The sequence below is a fragment of the Bufo gargarizans genome, chromosome 2 (genome assembly GCF_014858855.1).
Source record: "Bufo gargarizans isolate SCDJY-AF-19 chromosome 2, ASM1485885v1, whole genome shotgun sequence".
In the NCBI taxonomy this organism is placed as follows: Eukaryota; Metazoa; Chordata; class Amphibia; order Anura; family Bufonidae; genus Bufo; species Bufo gargarizans.
Genome location: NC_058081.1, coordinates 344,936,844 through 344,953,326, shown reverse-complemented (window position 1 = coordinate 344,953,326; position 16,483 = coordinate 344,936,844). Strand labels below are relative to the sequence as shown.

Below are 16,483 nucleotides of genomic sequence, written 5' to 3'. Positions count from 1 at the left end.
TTCACCTTTATTTATGAAAAAATCCCAAATTTACCCAAAATTTAGAAAAATTAGCAATTTTCAAAATTTCAATTTCTCTGCTTTTAAAACAGAAAGTGATACCTCATAAAATATTACTTAACATTTCCCAGATGTCTACTTTATGTTGGCATCATTTTGTAAAGGTATTTTTTTTTTTTTTAGGACGTTAGAAGGCTTAGAATTTTAGAAACAAATCTTAAAATTTTTAAGAAAATTTCCAAAACCCACCTTTTAAGGACCAGTTCAGGTCTGAAGTCACTTTGTGGGGCTTACATAGTAAAAAACTCCCCATAAATGACCCCCATTGTAGAAACTACATCACTCAAGCTACTCAAAACTGATTTTAAAAACTTTGTTAACCCTTTAGGTGTCCCACAAGAATTAAAAGAATATTTCACTTTTTTGGCAGATTTTCCATTTTAATCAATTTTTTTCTTAAAACACATCGAGGGTTAACAGCCAAACAAAACAATATTTATTACCCTGATTCTGCGGTTTACAGAAACACCCCACATGTGGTCATAAACTGATGTAATGGCACACGGCAGGGGGCAGAAGAAAAGGAATGCCATATGATTTTTGGAAGGCAGATTTTGCTGGACTGTTTTTTAGATGCCATGTCCCATTTTAAACCGCCCTGATGCACTCCTACAGTAGAAACTCCCAAAAAGTGACCCCATTTTTGAAACTAGGCGATAAGGTGCCAGTTTTATTGGTACTATTTTGAGGTACATGATTTTTTATTGCTCTATATTACGATTTTTGTGAGGCAAGGTAACCCAAAGATTTCCGTTTTGACACAATTTTTATTTGTTCCAACATTCATCTGACAGGGTAGATCATGTGCTATTTTTTATAGAGCAGGTTTTATGGACGCAATGATATAAAATATGTCTACTTTCTTTCTTTGTTTCAGTTTTTTTTAAAATGTTGAAAAAAAGTATGTTTTTGTGTCTCCATTTTCTAAAAGCCATATTTTTTTTAATTTTTCTGCCGATCGTCCTGTGCAGGGGGCTAGTTTTTTTTTGCAGGAAGAGTTGACTTTTTTATTGGTACATATGATTTTTTGATCATTCATTATTACACTTTATGGGGCAAGGTGACCAAAAAATGTTTAATTTTGGCACCGTTTTTATTTATTTATTTTTCCAGCATTCACCTGAGGGGTTAGGTCATGTAATATTTTTATAGAGCAAATCGTTACGGACGTGGCAATACCTAACATATATACTTTTTCTTATTTAAGTTTTACACAAATATAGCATTTTTGAAACCCCCAAAAATGATGAGCCATAGCTTTTTTATTTTTTGACCGATTGTCTTAGGTATGGTCCCTTTTTTTGCGGGATGAGGTGACTGTTTGATTGGTACTATTTTGGGGGGCATACGCCTCTTTGATCGCTTGGTGTTGCAATTTTTGTGATGTAAGGTGACATAAAATGGCTTTTTTGTCACTTTTTATTTTTTACGGTGTTCACCTGAGGGGTTAGGACATGTGGTATTTTTATAGAGCAGGTTGTTACGGACGTGGCAATACCTAATATGTCTACTTTTATTGCGGGATGAGGTGACTTTTATTGCTATCATTTTGTGGAACATATGCCTTTTTGATCGCTTGGTGTTGCACTTTTGTGATGCAAGGTGACAAAAATGGCTGGATCATGTGATATATTTATAGAACCAGTCGTTACGGATGCGGCGATACCTAATGTGTGTTTTTTCTTTTACTTTTTTATTATAAAATCAGGGGAAAAGGGGCGGTTTTCTTTTTTCACTTGAAACTTAATTTTTTTTTAAATTAAAAACAGTTTTGAACTTTTTTTTTTAACTCTATTTCTGACTAACTTTTGGGGGTCTGATTCCCTCTGCAATGCATTACAATACATCTGTATTGTAATGCATTGCCTGTTAGAGTTTTGCACAGAGTAATACAGTAAAAGGTTGCCTAGGAGACCCAGCCTGAGGCTGGATGACCTGGGCACCCGTAGAAGTCAGGTAGCGATGCCGTGCAAGGCATTGGGCAGCCTCTGCACGGCATTGGGCTGCCTTTTCACAGCAGCGCGGGGACCCGATGTGCTCCCTCACCAAACCCCTTCTATGTCGCGGTCAGTGCTGACTGCGGCTCAGAAGGGTTTAATGTGCCGGCATCACCGATGCCGGCGCATACAGCAGGTCTGGCTAACGGGAACAGCCAGTCCCTTGCAGCTGATTGGGCTGGCGTAGCTCCTGCACCCGCTCGATCAGCGTGCAGTAATAGTACGACGCTGGGAGGCAAGTCACGTTCCGCTGCGCTGTACTATTACGGCGCTGGTCGGGAAGGAGTTAAAGGTTAAACATTAATGTATACGATAGCTATCTTCCAACTGGTGGCACTAGAGGCACAGCTTTCTTCTCTTTTTAGAAAATGAGCTAATTTGTATACCTTTTTCCCAGTGGAGCATTGGATGTCCCAGGTAATAATATATTAAGATTGTATCGTTTCAAAGAGATTGTAGCAATTATTACCCAGTCTAATGAAACATAAAGAGAAATGTTTATTGGTGATCAAAAGTGAATAAGGCTACTTTCACACTAGCGTTTTAAATTCTGCTATGGAGATCCGTCATAGGATCTCAATTGGAGTGGAAGACAACGCTTCAGTTTTGTCCCCATTCATTGTCAATGATGACAAAACTGAACTTAATGAAACGGAGTGCACTAAAATGCATTCCGTTCTGTTTGGTTGTGCTCCCATCGCAGATAGAATAACGCTGCAAGCAGCGGTTTTCTGTCCGCGATGTGGTGCGGAGCAAGACGGATCCGTCCTGACACACAATGTAAGTCAATGAGGACGGATCTGTTTTCTCTGAATGGTGTTCATGACTGATCCGTCATGACTATATAAGACATAATACGACCGGATCCATTCATGACGGATGCATGCGGTTGTATTATTGTAACGGAAGCGTTTTTGCAGATCCATGACGGATCCGCAAAAACGCTAGTGTGAAAGTAGCCTTAGTATACTTAAAAAATAAAATAATCACTGCTAGAAGGATTTTTCCAACCAATAAAAGTTCATTATGAAAGTTATATGCTGAACATGATCTGCAATTTAGGTCACCGTTTGCAACAATTAAGGATGTGACGCAGATGTGTCCAGCAAATCAATGATTGACGTAATAGGGAAAAACACACGTCCAGCCATTCATACCAAGTACATTTTACAGGCAGAAATTGGTATTTCACACTTTTTTTGCAGCAGCAGCATTTTAAAACAAAACTCATGTATACCTGTATATAAAACATATACTGTAAATGTGTCAGGGGCAAAAAATAATATTGCCAACCATAACAGCTCAGTTTTACAGGCAAAGACTCACTATAATGAGTAAATGATGTGTGGGCTTAAAGGAGTTGGTGCATTTTTTTCTGCGATTTCCTTAAAGGAGTTGTCCCACAAAAATATTCTACAGTTTTCAAACAGCACCTGGATCTGAATACTTTTGTAATTACATGTAACAAAAAAAAACTATTATAGCTACTAAGTAATTCAATTAAATCCATCTGTATAGCGCCACCTGCTGTTTGCTTTTTTTCTAATTTTTCTGTCCAGCTCAGTGAGACAGAAGCACATGCTCAGTTCCATCCTTCAACCACCACCAGCTGCAGCAGAAAATACACATTCCTTGAGAAAGTGCACGCACCCTAAACTGGCAGCTTAAATTAAATCTAGAAGAAAAACTGAAGCGATGGGGAGAACTCTGAATCCATGTTAGGTTCATGGGTGGGTTTTAGCTTCGTTAGAGAGATTGTCATGTACCATTATGTATGATTTTCACTTTTACATTATTCATAGGATATCCTCTTCAATAAGAATAAAACATACTTTTCTTGATCGGTTAAGAGAGGAAGATTTTCACTGACGAGGCCGTAACTGAGCAGAAGGATGGACTGTGCAGTCATGTCTTCATTGGCTATTAAGCCAAAAACAATTCTGCGGAAAGCTTCATGCACTTTACGAGCCAGTTTTAGACTTGTGGTTTTCTCCAACACCTGCACAATAGGGGCATTGAAAAAAGTTAGCTAGATAAAGAAATACGGATATCTCCACTGTACATAATTATATAAATGATTACTATTCATATCATTCTACATGTATCTTACCTCTTTCATGGGAAGGATCACTTTTATAACATGATCCTTTCCAACAAACTGTGCAAGAAGTTCATAAGAGTCATAGCTTTTGCTGCTTCGGGCTTCCATGACCTTAGAGACTATTCCTTTTACTTCTTTTTCCTCCGCAATGGACCCAAACAATTCATGGTTAAATATCTTTAAACAACAGAAAATACAAAGATTAAATGATACCAAAAATGTCATAGGCATTTATTTTTGATTGCACATGAAGGCATATATCGTCATATTCTGATCCCCCCATAACTTTTTTATATTTATGTCTACAGAGCTGTGTGAGGGCTCATTTTTTGCAGGGAGGGCAATCTGTAGTTTTCAGAGATATCATTTTGGGGTTTGTATGACACTTTTTATTCTTTTTTGGGGGGAGGAGATGTGACCATAAAACGGTGAATCAGACATTTTTTTTTTCCAGTTACGGCATTCACCACATGGGATCAATACATTTATGTTTTAATAGTTAGGCATTCTGGGATGCAAATTATCTTAATTTTTTTATTGTTTATTTTAATTATTAGGAGGGGGCTGATTTGAATTTGAAAAAACGATTTACATTTTTTTAAGCCCCTATAGGGGACCAGAACATGCAATCATTAGAGTGCTTCTCCCAAACACTACTGTGATTTAATATATGAAAAATTTAGCATATTCCAATGTAGTACTGCCACCTACAGACCTACATCAGTGATAGGTCTGGTAGCCTCATTCATACAGGCTCCAGCCTATCACCATCAATGAACAGCTTTCTTGATTTCAGTGAGGGTTAGCCAAACGGGCCCAAGGAGCGCTCCAAGGAAAAGCATGCGCGTACGGCACATCTTGTCAAGGGGTCAGGTCTACATAGGGTTACATTTGAAAGCCATCAACCTTCAAATTCATTACCTGAATTAGAGATTCAATACAACCATCCAAGTCTCCACTCTTCAGTCTGGAAGAAAGGCCTTTCAGCAGTAAGTTTACTGTAAATGTTAGCACATGAACCTATGAATTTACAAGAAGGAGAAAGAGTATTGTAAGTAATCATGCAATTTACATTATGTTTCAATGCACCATGGCTTGCATATCTATCCACAACTAGCACCCAATACCTGGTATCCTTTAACTAAGACCGTCTGCATCTCTTTTAATACATATTGCAGGTAACGAGGCCCGAGTGTTTCTATGATCTTAATTAGAGTGTTTCTTGCAATGTCACGAATTTCCTGTGCTCTGTTTCTCAGGTGAATACACACCTTTAACAGGATGCTGAAATACAACAGATATTTAAAATGTAAGATTAAAAGTGTTAGAGGAAAAAAATAATAATCAGCCTTATGCATCAATCTATGCAGAAAGTGGAGTGTATTCCTTGAAGAAATATTCTAGGGAAATTCTAGATTTATGTTCCTTCATTGGAACAGAAGAGGAGACCCGGGCGCAGAGAAGCAATGTGTCAGGCCATATTATAATGAAAATGGGGGGCAGCAAGTAGTGGGAAGTAGAAAAACAGATTTTTACTTTGCCTAGAATATTTATGTGATTTAACTTAATACTACCTTGGCAGATTGACTTCCATAACCTCTGGTGGAAGGGTCTGCATCAACTTGATTAAAGCAAATGCTATTGGAATACGGACCACTTCTTCTTCATTAACTACTTTGCTTTTCACAAGTTTGTGCTCTTCCTCACTTTTAATCTGTAGGGACAATACAAACATTCAATGAAAAGTCACTATATTTGGATAATCTTTAAAGGGGTTTTCTGGGATTTTTATATTGATGCTCTATCCCACTGATCAGCTGTATGAAGAAGCTGTGATGTTCTGTGAGCTCTTAGGACTCTTCTTAGGCCACTGGCGTCACACTTATCAGTCAAGTGACTTAGGGGCAGCTCAGTGCTATTCAAATTAATGCGGCTGAGCTGCAATCACAATCACAGCAGTTATACAATGTATGGTGCTGTTCATGGAAAGCAGCGTGTAGGAAGCGGCGCTCAATGGAGCACTGGGGCCTCCTCAAACAGCTTATCAGTGGGGCTGCCAGGAGTCGTACCCCCACTGACCAGATACTGATGATCTATCCTGAAGAAAGGTCATCAATATGTAAAATCACGGAAAACCCCTTTAATACTACATTAATATATCCATTCATACAATTTAATTGGCTGGCAGTGGCCACATGCATATACACACCATGTCACTTCTGGTCAAGCAGGTACCAGAAGGATTGTAATTGGGAACAGCCATGTTGGAACTGGTACACTAAATCCAATACAAAAAATTTCCAGCTGCCTTGCTTGCTTCAATCTCGTATCTTTATTTGTCAAACAACAAACAGACACGTTTCGGCAATATGGATGACGCGTCCGTTTGAGGACTTTTGTTGTTTGACAAATAAAGAGACGAGATTGAAGCAAGCAAGGCAGCTGGGAATTTTTTGTATTGGTTTTCGTGTGGGGATATCCCCCCCCCCTTTTCCAGTGCAGCCGAAACAGGAACGTGAGCTGTTGATTTTGATTACTGTGGACACTGTGACGCGGTGAATAAATTTTTGTTAGAAAAAAAATAATAATGACATACTTGAAATAAAAAAGGGAAACCAAAAATGGATGGAAAATCCGAACCAGATCTTTAACATCCTGTAGTACAAGACACCAACCTTTGCATCAATACACTTCTGCAGCTTTGGAATTATGTTATTTGCCACAGTCTCCTGAATATGACTAATAAGTGATGCCAGATCTTCTTTGTTTTTTGGAAGAGAGTTCAAGACTTGCTTGTTTTTGGGATTGTTGTCTTGCTGTTTACAAGGGGGCTCATTCTCTTTACTGGTGGGGGCTGCACCCTGAGTGTCCATCTGATCGTCCTCCTCTTCATGCTCTAACTCCATTAACTCATCTTCCACATTGTTCTCTTTTAGATCTAGAAAAGTAACCAGTAGGGCAGCACTATAATATCAAGTACCAGTAGACAAGATGTAAAATATGAAATGTACAATGCTTACCGCGTTTACTGCCTTTTATCTCAACTGCTTGAAGTTGCTTCTCCATAGTCATATAATCAAAGTGAAAAGCGTCGAGCACAGTCACCAGTAAGCTGTACAGAAGACAACGTCATAATTAAAAATGTTCCTACATATTTGACATTTCTGTTCTAACTTACAAGTTATCTAAATGGGGCTTTTAAATTAGAAAAAACTTGCTCCAGAAACGGTGCCTTTTTCTAATCCCACAAACAACCCTTTAAAAAGTAACTAAACTTTGCAAAAACCTTTGTCATGTCATAGTGATATATGAAAGGTTTTGATCAGTTGGGGTGGGAGTGCTGAGACCCCCACCAATCGCTATAACTAAGAGTTACCCCTCGCTGCTGAAGACAGCTTCACACACTTTCTATTGAGCCTGTCTACAACAGCGAGGAGAGTACGTGAGCAATTCTAACTTCTCGTTTTAGCAATCAGTAGAGGTCTCAGCACTCAGATCCCCACCAATCAAAACCTTTCAGATTTCATTATGGAAACTCTATGTTAAGACAGTGGCCCTTTTAACTGCGTTTTTAGGACATTCAAAGGGGTACTCCAGTTATTTCAAATTATCCCCTAAAAATGGGAAGGGAGACAAGTATTAGTGTTCTTATCCCAACTGATCACAAGAATGTACCCTGTAGCCTGCCAATGAATGGAGTGTCATGTCGAGCATGCACACTGCCACTCCACTCATCGCTATGGGACTGGCAGATAGAATACAAGCTCTCAGCTATTTTTGACAGTCCAGTATAGATGAAGGAGCAGCAGTGTGCATGCTTGAACTGCTTAACCATTCATTTCAGGGTTCCCCACGGGTTATGGAGCCCTCATTATTGAGGTCACTGGGGGTCCCAGCAGTCGGACCCAATAGTTATATAAACTGTCAAAATAGTCTTCATTTCTCCAATATCAGCTCAATTTTAGGGAAAGTACTCAAGAAAAAAAAAATACTAAACACCTTACCTGACTCCCAGTTTTTGATTGATTTGTCCCATCTGAAGCACATGAATAAAATGTTTTAAATAATACATGTATGCAGACCAGGACAGGTTTTTACACACAGAGCCAATCATGTCCACTGAGGCATTGACCATATGTTCATGCTGAAAAAAAAGATAAGACATGGGTGATAAGATCATATAACAAGTTTACCTGGAATGTAAAATTTCCCACAGAAACACTGACAAAACAAAAAACAAAAAACAGGCTATCCCCCCTCCAGCCTGGAGAGAGCATGTCAGTTTGTGCATAAGCAGTAGGAGCAGTAGAAAACATGTGCCAAGTAAAGGAGATGCAACAATGATAAATACTGGGTGGGTGCTGTGTCCCCCAATGAACCCCACAAGAAAGAGATTTTACAGTTGAGTTTCACAAAATCTCATTTTCTCGCTGGTATCATTGGGGGACAAAGGACCATGGGACGTCCTAAAGCGGTCCACGGCGAGTGAAAAAGATCCACACCCATGGAATAGCACCCACGAGAATGCTAAATGCCTGCTGTGTAGGTTGGCTAGGTAACTTTTTACCTAGCTATATAAAATCATCCTGACTTTAAGGGTCCATTCACACGTCCGTTTTTTCTTTCCTGATCTGTTCCGTTTTTTCAGGAACAGATCAGGACCAGATCTGGACCCATTCATTTTCAATGGGTCCTGGAAAAAAAATCGGACAGCACAATGTGTGCTGTCCGTTTCCGTTGTTCCGTTCCGCATGTCCGTTTAAATATAAAACATGTCCTATTCTTGTCCTGAAAAATCGGATCCTGGTACAATACAAAGTCAATGGATCCGCAAAAAACGGATGACATTCGGATGTCATCCGTTTTTTGCGGATTCCGTTCCTGGAAACACATAACAAATTTTTTTTTTTTTTTTTTTTTTCAATTTTTTTTCAAAGAAATCCAAACAACTTTATTTGATTATTGAAATGTATACATGTTTCCGTTTTTTGCGGATCCGCAAAAAACGGATGACATACGGAAACATTTTCAGGAACAACGGATCCGCAAAAAACGGACCGTTTTTCAGGATGAAAAAAAAACAGGACGTGTGAATGGACCCTAAGGATTAGTGCACTGATGGATATGGGCCCTTCTGACTAGTGGACTTTTACAGGCGTTCTTTGATACGCATAGATCGCTGTATGCTTTTATGTGTGACTTGCCACATGCTGCTATGTGGGATCTGTTTTTAATCTTTGTAATTGGTATCATTATATATTTTATTATATGGAATTCAATAAATATTATATTTACATTTTTGTAGTGTGGCTTTTTGGGTGTTAGTAGTTGTTACTCAACATCCCATAAACTCTCATGCATTTATATCCTCTTCCCTCCCCAACTTTGCGGCCAATTGTCTTTTTAATCCTAAACCTTAGAAAATCAAGATGGACGATGCTGCAGGTCTCACACCTTATCACAGCACTCAGTTCACGGTCCCCTGGTGCCTATGGATATGGCATGTAAACACTTGATGGCAGCAGCTGACAAGTCCATAGCACTTAAGGTGATTTGCCCTCTTCTGTGCAAGTGCTAAAAGTATAGAGAATACATAGATACAAGAGATTCTGCTTCCTGTATGTGCGCATGAGCTGAATGCTTTCAGAGCCTGCACAAAATAGGATGCTACCAAAGATTCCAGAGCTTTACTTTAAAGAGCAATACTACAGAAATGTAATAAGCATCAGCACCTACTATAGATAATATAAATATAAAGTTATTGCAGCAGAGTTTATCCCCCCTTCCTTACCAGGCCAGTTTTTCAGTTGTAGCAATGCGTCTATCTAACCGCATATAACTGATTAATTTCTGAGCCTGCCTACATGTATTATTTTTTTTAACTCGTTTTATTGAAAAAGAGTAACAAAGCACGTTCGTGGCACAATCAAATGTATACAAGATAATAGTATGCAGCATACAATATCATATATTTCGACAGTTTCCCTGGTATGAGTACAATAAAATAGAATAAAATCGGACATGTCAGACTTCTTCACATGTACTATGCAGACATCCAAAGTAATAATGCCTACATGTATTTGATATTATTTTTCTCGGGACGCCTTAGACCTTTCTTTTGTGCCATTAGATGATGGATAAAATATTTTAAAAAACATATTTAAGGAAAAACTGAAAATAAAAATATATTTTTCATTTCTTATCAATTGTATTTTCTAACTATTACAAAAGGTTTCAAGACAAAACATGTCTAAAACCATTCCCGTACGCTTGTACCCTGAAAATTGACGCTATTTATGCAATTTATCTACTGGCTGGGCCTGCGGCAAGACTTCATCAGACTGGAGCGCATTTTAGATTTTGGCCGCCTATTTTTCTATCGCTGGTTCTATAGCACCGTACTGCCAGAACAATCTTTTTTATGTTATTCATCTAGGGTAAATTAGTATATTTAAAGTTTTTTTTTTTTAATCACTATTTTTTTTTTTTTTTAAGTGAATTAACCCATTTCTGTCAGTCAAGGCAGGAAGAGGTTAATTCCCAGCGTGCAGGCGGACATTTCATCTTAAAGCCAGCAGGTGGAGTTCTTAGCTAACAAAAAGTGCTCCCTGCAGGCTTTTAGATTTTACAATGTAATAGACGCTTGTAGCTGGATGCTACAAGCGTCTATTACTGCCTGACCGCTCCAGCTGGCCACGGCACATCTCCCTGTGACCGCAGCTGTTTAATGACCGCGTGGTCACAGCGATCTGCGGTGGCACAAGCCCCCAGCAGATCGCGATGTTACCAGAGTCTTTTATACTTCGGGTTACAGATAAGAGCCTACCACCACACAACTTTCTACGTCGCTGCGGTAGGTCAAGTGGTTAAAAAGGATTCCGTCAGTAGTTTTGACCCTGCTATAGACTTTCAATAAGTACATTTCTTGTGCATGAGATGCTTCTGGATAAAAGCCTGGGAGACACTAGACTTGGGAGGTGGAAACAGTCCTAATTTATCTTTTAGAGCCACCTGCAATTGTTTTTGCTGCATAGGGTCTATAAAACTCCTCAGCTGCTCTTTGGGCATTAGGTCTAACTCCCGTCTTAATGTCCTAGGTGAACGGAACCTGAGGAAAATATATATAAGTATATGCTGTGGACTTGTGGGCGTCTACGTACACTATGGAGTTCTGCATTTGAGCTTCTGCCGGTTGCGGAGGGTCAAAAGCAGGCAATTGCTAAAGCTTTGCACTCAACTTGCAAATTAATTCAACCTACTTCCCCCAAATATGCAGGCGTTGGTAGAAGTGATTAAGTATCGGATATCGTTGGAGAACAGTGTTCATCTTAAAAGAGGTACATTTAAAAACTTAATTTTCTTTTTGGCATCTCCAGCGCTGGCGAGGGCTTGGATGCTGGATACACAGAGGATTTCACTGTCTTTATCAACAGGAAGGCGCCCCTAGATGCTGTTGGGGCACTGGTGTGTAAAATATCGGAGTTGGGTGGTATCAACTACTGGGGATCATGTGGATATTGCTCGATTGTATTGAGGTGGGGACGCTGCATGGGGGGGGGGGGGGGGAGGTCTGTTTAATGGTTTTTGTGTACTTGCATTATGTACGGTGTACTGTTTTACTTGAAAAACTTAATAAAAATTGTTTGATTTAAAAATAAACTGCTGACAGCATTAGGTAGGGGCTGGGGAGAGTAGTACAAACATATGTTTGTGGAACATTTATTATCAGTACTAGTGTGAATATAAATGTTTATTCTGCTGGATTCTGCACTTGCAAGTGCCCAGGGTGAAGCTTCACTGTGAAATACAGTTTGTTCTCTGCACTGAGCCGCTTCAAAAGTTTTCCCCTCTGCTCTTAGGCTACTTTCACACTAGCGTTTTTGCGATCAGCAAAAATGCATCAGTTACTAATAATACAACCATCTGCATTGGTTATGAATGGATCCAGTCGTATTATCTGTAACATAGCCAAGACGGATCGGTCATGAACTCCATTGAAAGTCAATGGGAGACTGATCAGTTTTCTATTGTGTCAGAGAAAATGGATCCGTCCCTATTGACTTGCATTGTGGGGCATGCTGCGGTTTGCTCTCCGTTATGAGAACGGAACGGAATGCATTTTGGAGGATTCCGTTCTGTTCAGTTACGTTTTGTCCCTATTGACAATGAATGGGGACGAAACTGAAGCGTTTTTCTCTGGTATTGAGACCCTATGACGGATCTCAATACCGGAAAATATTAACGCTAGTGTGAAAGTAGCCTTAGTAACAGCTGTAGTGATCTCCTGGTTGGATTCTACAGCTGTCACTTAGAGAAGAGGTAAGGGGCTGTGAAGCAGCTTGAATGCAGAGAGAATATCACAGTGAAGCTCTGCCCTGGCCACTCAAGGGGCAGAAAGAAATTTCATATTCACACTACTTCCAATAATAAAAGTTTTACAAAAGATACCATATGTTTATGCCCTTCCTAGCCACCACCTAGCGCTGTCAGCAGTTTGGTATAGTCAAAACTGCTGATGGCTCACCACAAACAGAATTAGTAATCATTATATACCTTAAGCATATTCTCATCAAATACAGTGCTGGTTGCATACGGCATTATGTAATTTTGCAGGGATCTGGAGGACAGCACTACATTTCCTTCAGTTAAATGCTTTGCTAGTTTTCTCAAGGCTCGCGCTCTCCTGTGGATCTGTTAAAAAAAATATATATAACACAGCCGTAATAATTCAAAGATAAGTTCTGACATTTTCCCACACAGCTGTAAGAAACTATAAGTGCAGAAATATAGCATAAAAACACTGCACATACCTGAATATGTTTCATATTCTCAAAAAAGTCCATTTCAGGATCATTGTAATCTGTAAGCTGAACCAAGTCAGAGAACTCTGGATGCTGAGGAAATGTTCGGATCAAGTTAGAAAGTAAAGTCGTATAATCCTGCTGAATAGTCTGTTAAAAGAAAAGGGTCATCTAAATTATGTACATGACATCACTTGTATTTCTAAGAGCCAAAACACAAACATATTTGTGCCATGGTACGTGCACATTACAGCTTACGCGTTTTGAGTAGCTGTTGCTCTTACTCATAGATACAAGAGCAACTGCTGCTTGAAACACATCAGCCATTTTCTATACTGACCACTAATGTTTTTTGTGAAATAATAAAGCATTGAAGACTTTAAACGTAGAGTACCACACTTTACCTTTGAACTAAGTGGTTGTGAAACACCACATTTGTGTATTACAGATCCAATACATTTTAATGCTCTACGGAGACAGGTCTTCGTACAACATTAAAACAAAGTGTTTGAACGAATAGACTTCGGACCTATGATCTGTAGCTCAATCCGCTCAACACTAATTGTCAATATCTGATCAGTGGTGACCAACTGATAGCGGTGGCCCCCTACCAGCCCAGTGATGCTATGTTCATCCATCACATGGCTTATGTGCAGCTCAGTCCCATTTAAGTGAATGGGCCATGGCTACAATATTAAAGGGGTTGTGCAGGCCATATACATTGATGACCTATCCTCAGAATACATGTAGATCAAGGGACATAATTTATATGATTCAATGCCCATGTAGTGCGATTTATATAGGAGAGACTATGATGGAGATCAGAGAAAGGATTAACAAACACAAGAGTACCATTAGGAAGAGAATGATGGATAAACCTGTAGCAAAACATTTTATTGAATGTGGCCACTCGATCAACTAACTACGATTCAGAGTAATTGACTCCGTGGGAAAGTTGAGAAGAGGGGGAGATAGAAACATGATTCTGAGGAAAAAAGAATTGAATTGAAGAGAATTGAAGAGCACTTCAACCATATGGCTGGAATATTGAGTTCAATCTGAGTGCTATAGAATAAGAATCATCTACTTCATTAGTGACCTGTAGTATATTGCTACTTTTATATTGATTTTACTTTGTTCTTATTGTTTCCCCTTTGTTCCCTGCAGGGGTTAATGAAGATGGCATTGAGCATTTCGCTTATATGTCCTAACACTACTGGCGGTCAGATATATATATATATAATGTGTCCATCCTTATTAGAATCACACAAACAAACATGAAAATCGCGATTAGTTTTTATCACAGAGCATATGGCTTGATTCTGCACTCAGATATCGCCGCGGGTGTCGGTTGCCGATAGCGAAGGTTCCAATCATGTGACTCGGACTGAGTCACGTGACTTAGGGGAGGGGCAGACTGTAATACCCCTTTAAGGTGAAATATTAAGATATTCATTATCCATTGGCCATGTTAATAAAATATTGCTTGTTTAACAAAATAAACATTATTTCATATAAAAATACTTTATTTACCGTAATATTGCAAGTACATACCTCAACTTTACTTTTGAGGCCAATCTTCAAGCTGTCAAGCAGAGTGCGCTGAATGATCTCCCGGTACTCCTCCTCTGTGTGCTTTACTGCTGCAAGCAGCTTCATAATACTGGTAAGGAGTAGCCCTGCATTGTCACTCAAAGACATATCGCCAAGCTGGAAGAGTAAACATATTAAAGTATTATCATAACTTGAAATATGCATAGTATATTCCAGTACAAGACTTACAAAAACCAGGGAAGTGGTTTACAATCTACCTGCAAAAAAGGAAGATTTAGCCATCCAATTATCCAAATGTTTAATTCATATTAGTAACTATAACCCAAAGGAAAAGGAGTAAGATTTACCTGGATTGTGTAGAAACAGTTGTGCATAAGTGGAAGAATGTAGTTCAAATCGATAGATTTCATCTCTTTAATAAAGGAAGTTGCTTTTTGGAAGGCTGTTAATCGAACGTCAAAGTGGATATCATCCAAATGTCTCTGATCATATGCATTTAACTGTGTAAAACAAATAAAATAGCAAAAATAAGCTCAAGCCAAGTGTTGCCATAAGATGAAAAAGGGATCATTAAAAAAACAAACCTTGACAACAACATCGGTGATGTACTGTAACTGAGGATCAAGTTCGGAGAGCACCTGAAAAAAAAACAAAAATCAATATATATAAATAAATAAAAAAATCTATATATAAACTACTAAACACTGAGTGAAAAGGTTCATGAGCACAAGCCACATCACTAAATGCATACTTTACCTGAAAAGTAGTACAAAGGGTCTGCCGGGATAGCTTATTCTGGATCACAGCAAACAGTTTGGCTAGTGGCTTTAAGAAACTTGTGCGCTTCAGACAATGTCTCAGCAAGTTCTGCACAGTCTCCAGGATGTCCACTTCTGTGTCCTAGTAAGAGAAGAACCGGATTCACTATATAGCACATCTCAGTCATTTCTTTCCCCAGGGACACTTTCTAAATGTTGCAAGAACCTCTTCTCCATGTCCAAGTTTTCAGGTTAACAACAGATAAAATAACAGTTTTTAATTCCTCTTGAATGTTAACAGAATTGACAACCAAATCGTACACGCAAACTAGCTCTGAAGTCGCACACCAACTCACTGCTAAGAGGAGGATTCCAAGGACATATCATACAGTTTGATAGAGAACATATAACTCACCTGAGCCAAGTTACCTTTGTGCAAGTAGGATATAAGGAGCCCTATGAGTAAATTACTCTGTTCTTTGTCTTGGATAAATTTGCTGATCCTGTTAAAGACAAAAATATAGATTTCAGTAATGTTCTAACATCTATGGATGCCCCCATATCTCAGGAGGACTCAGTGCAACCATGTATTTTATATGACTGGACTCCATTTAATATTGAGATTTCTCCTCCAAATGACTGTTCACCTATTATGATAAATTAAGAAAATAAAGCAACTCTTCAGATGGGAGGAGGGCTGGGGGTCATAGCTCTATTCAAGCCCCATCATTTTATTTTTGTGAAAATCATAGCAATTGTATTGATATATAGAAATAACTTTAGCAATGTCTATGCTAAGGAGCAGATGAGCAGAGACTGTTGAGCTCATTTACCAGTGCCAGCCAGTCCACTCACACTTTTATCATGTTATGTATATCTATTCAATAATTATATATACTCGTTGAGCTAGAGAGACTCTGGTGTCTTTATGTAGGTTTTTCTGTAAGTATTAAGTTAGCTCTGTGAGAGTGGTTTAGAGTTTAGATATGTTTTTCCTAATTGTTTGGGTTTGCATTTGTTTCTTTGATGTGTAACCTTCATATAATAATCATCATTCATTTATATAGAAATAGATTTGGATTTAACCTATAATATTTTAATATTTATATTAAAGAAGACGTGACCATATTTATTATTTCAGATTTAAAGAGGACCTTTCACTAGTATAAAAAACTGACTATATCAGTGGGCAGAGCAGCGCCCAGGGGTCCC

General features: G+C 38.7%; 1 protein-coding gene across 1 annotated transcript in view; it reads right to left on the bottom strand.

The window, feature by feature from the left end:
* Positions 1-16,483, bottom strand: part of UTP20 (UTP20 small subunit processome component) — a 107,711-nt gene that overhangs the window by 22,070 nt on the left and 69,158 nt on the right. Inside the window, exons 32-46 of the mRNA XM_044280640.1 lie at positions 15,687-15,774; positions 15,270-15,413; positions 15,098-15,151; positions 14,861-15,013; positions 14,514-14,669; positions 12,969-13,109; positions 12,712-12,849; positions 8,163-8,302; positions 7,179-7,270; positions 6,834-7,096; positions 5,733-5,872; positions 5,286-5,442; positions 5,080-5,178; positions 4,168-4,335; positions 3,890-4,056 (exon numbers count right to left, since the gene is read on the bottom strand). Coding sequence (XP_044136575.1) covers positions 3,890-4,056; positions 4,168-4,335; positions 5,080-5,178; positions 5,286-5,442; positions 5,733-5,872; positions 6,834-7,096; positions 7,179-7,270; positions 8,163-8,302; positions 12,712-12,849; positions 12,969-13,109; positions 14,514-14,669; positions 14,861-15,013; positions 15,098-15,151; positions 15,270-15,413; positions 15,687-15,774 — 2,100 coding nt within the window. The remainder of the gene's footprint in view (positions 1-3,889; positions 4,057-4,167; positions 4,336-5,079; positions 5,179-5,285; positions 5,443-5,732; positions 5,873-6,833; positions 7,097-7,178; positions 7,271-8,162; positions 8,303-12,711; positions 12,850-12,968; positions 13,110-14,513; positions 14,670-14,860; positions 15,014-15,097; positions 15,152-15,269; positions 15,414-15,686; positions 15,775-16,483) is intronic.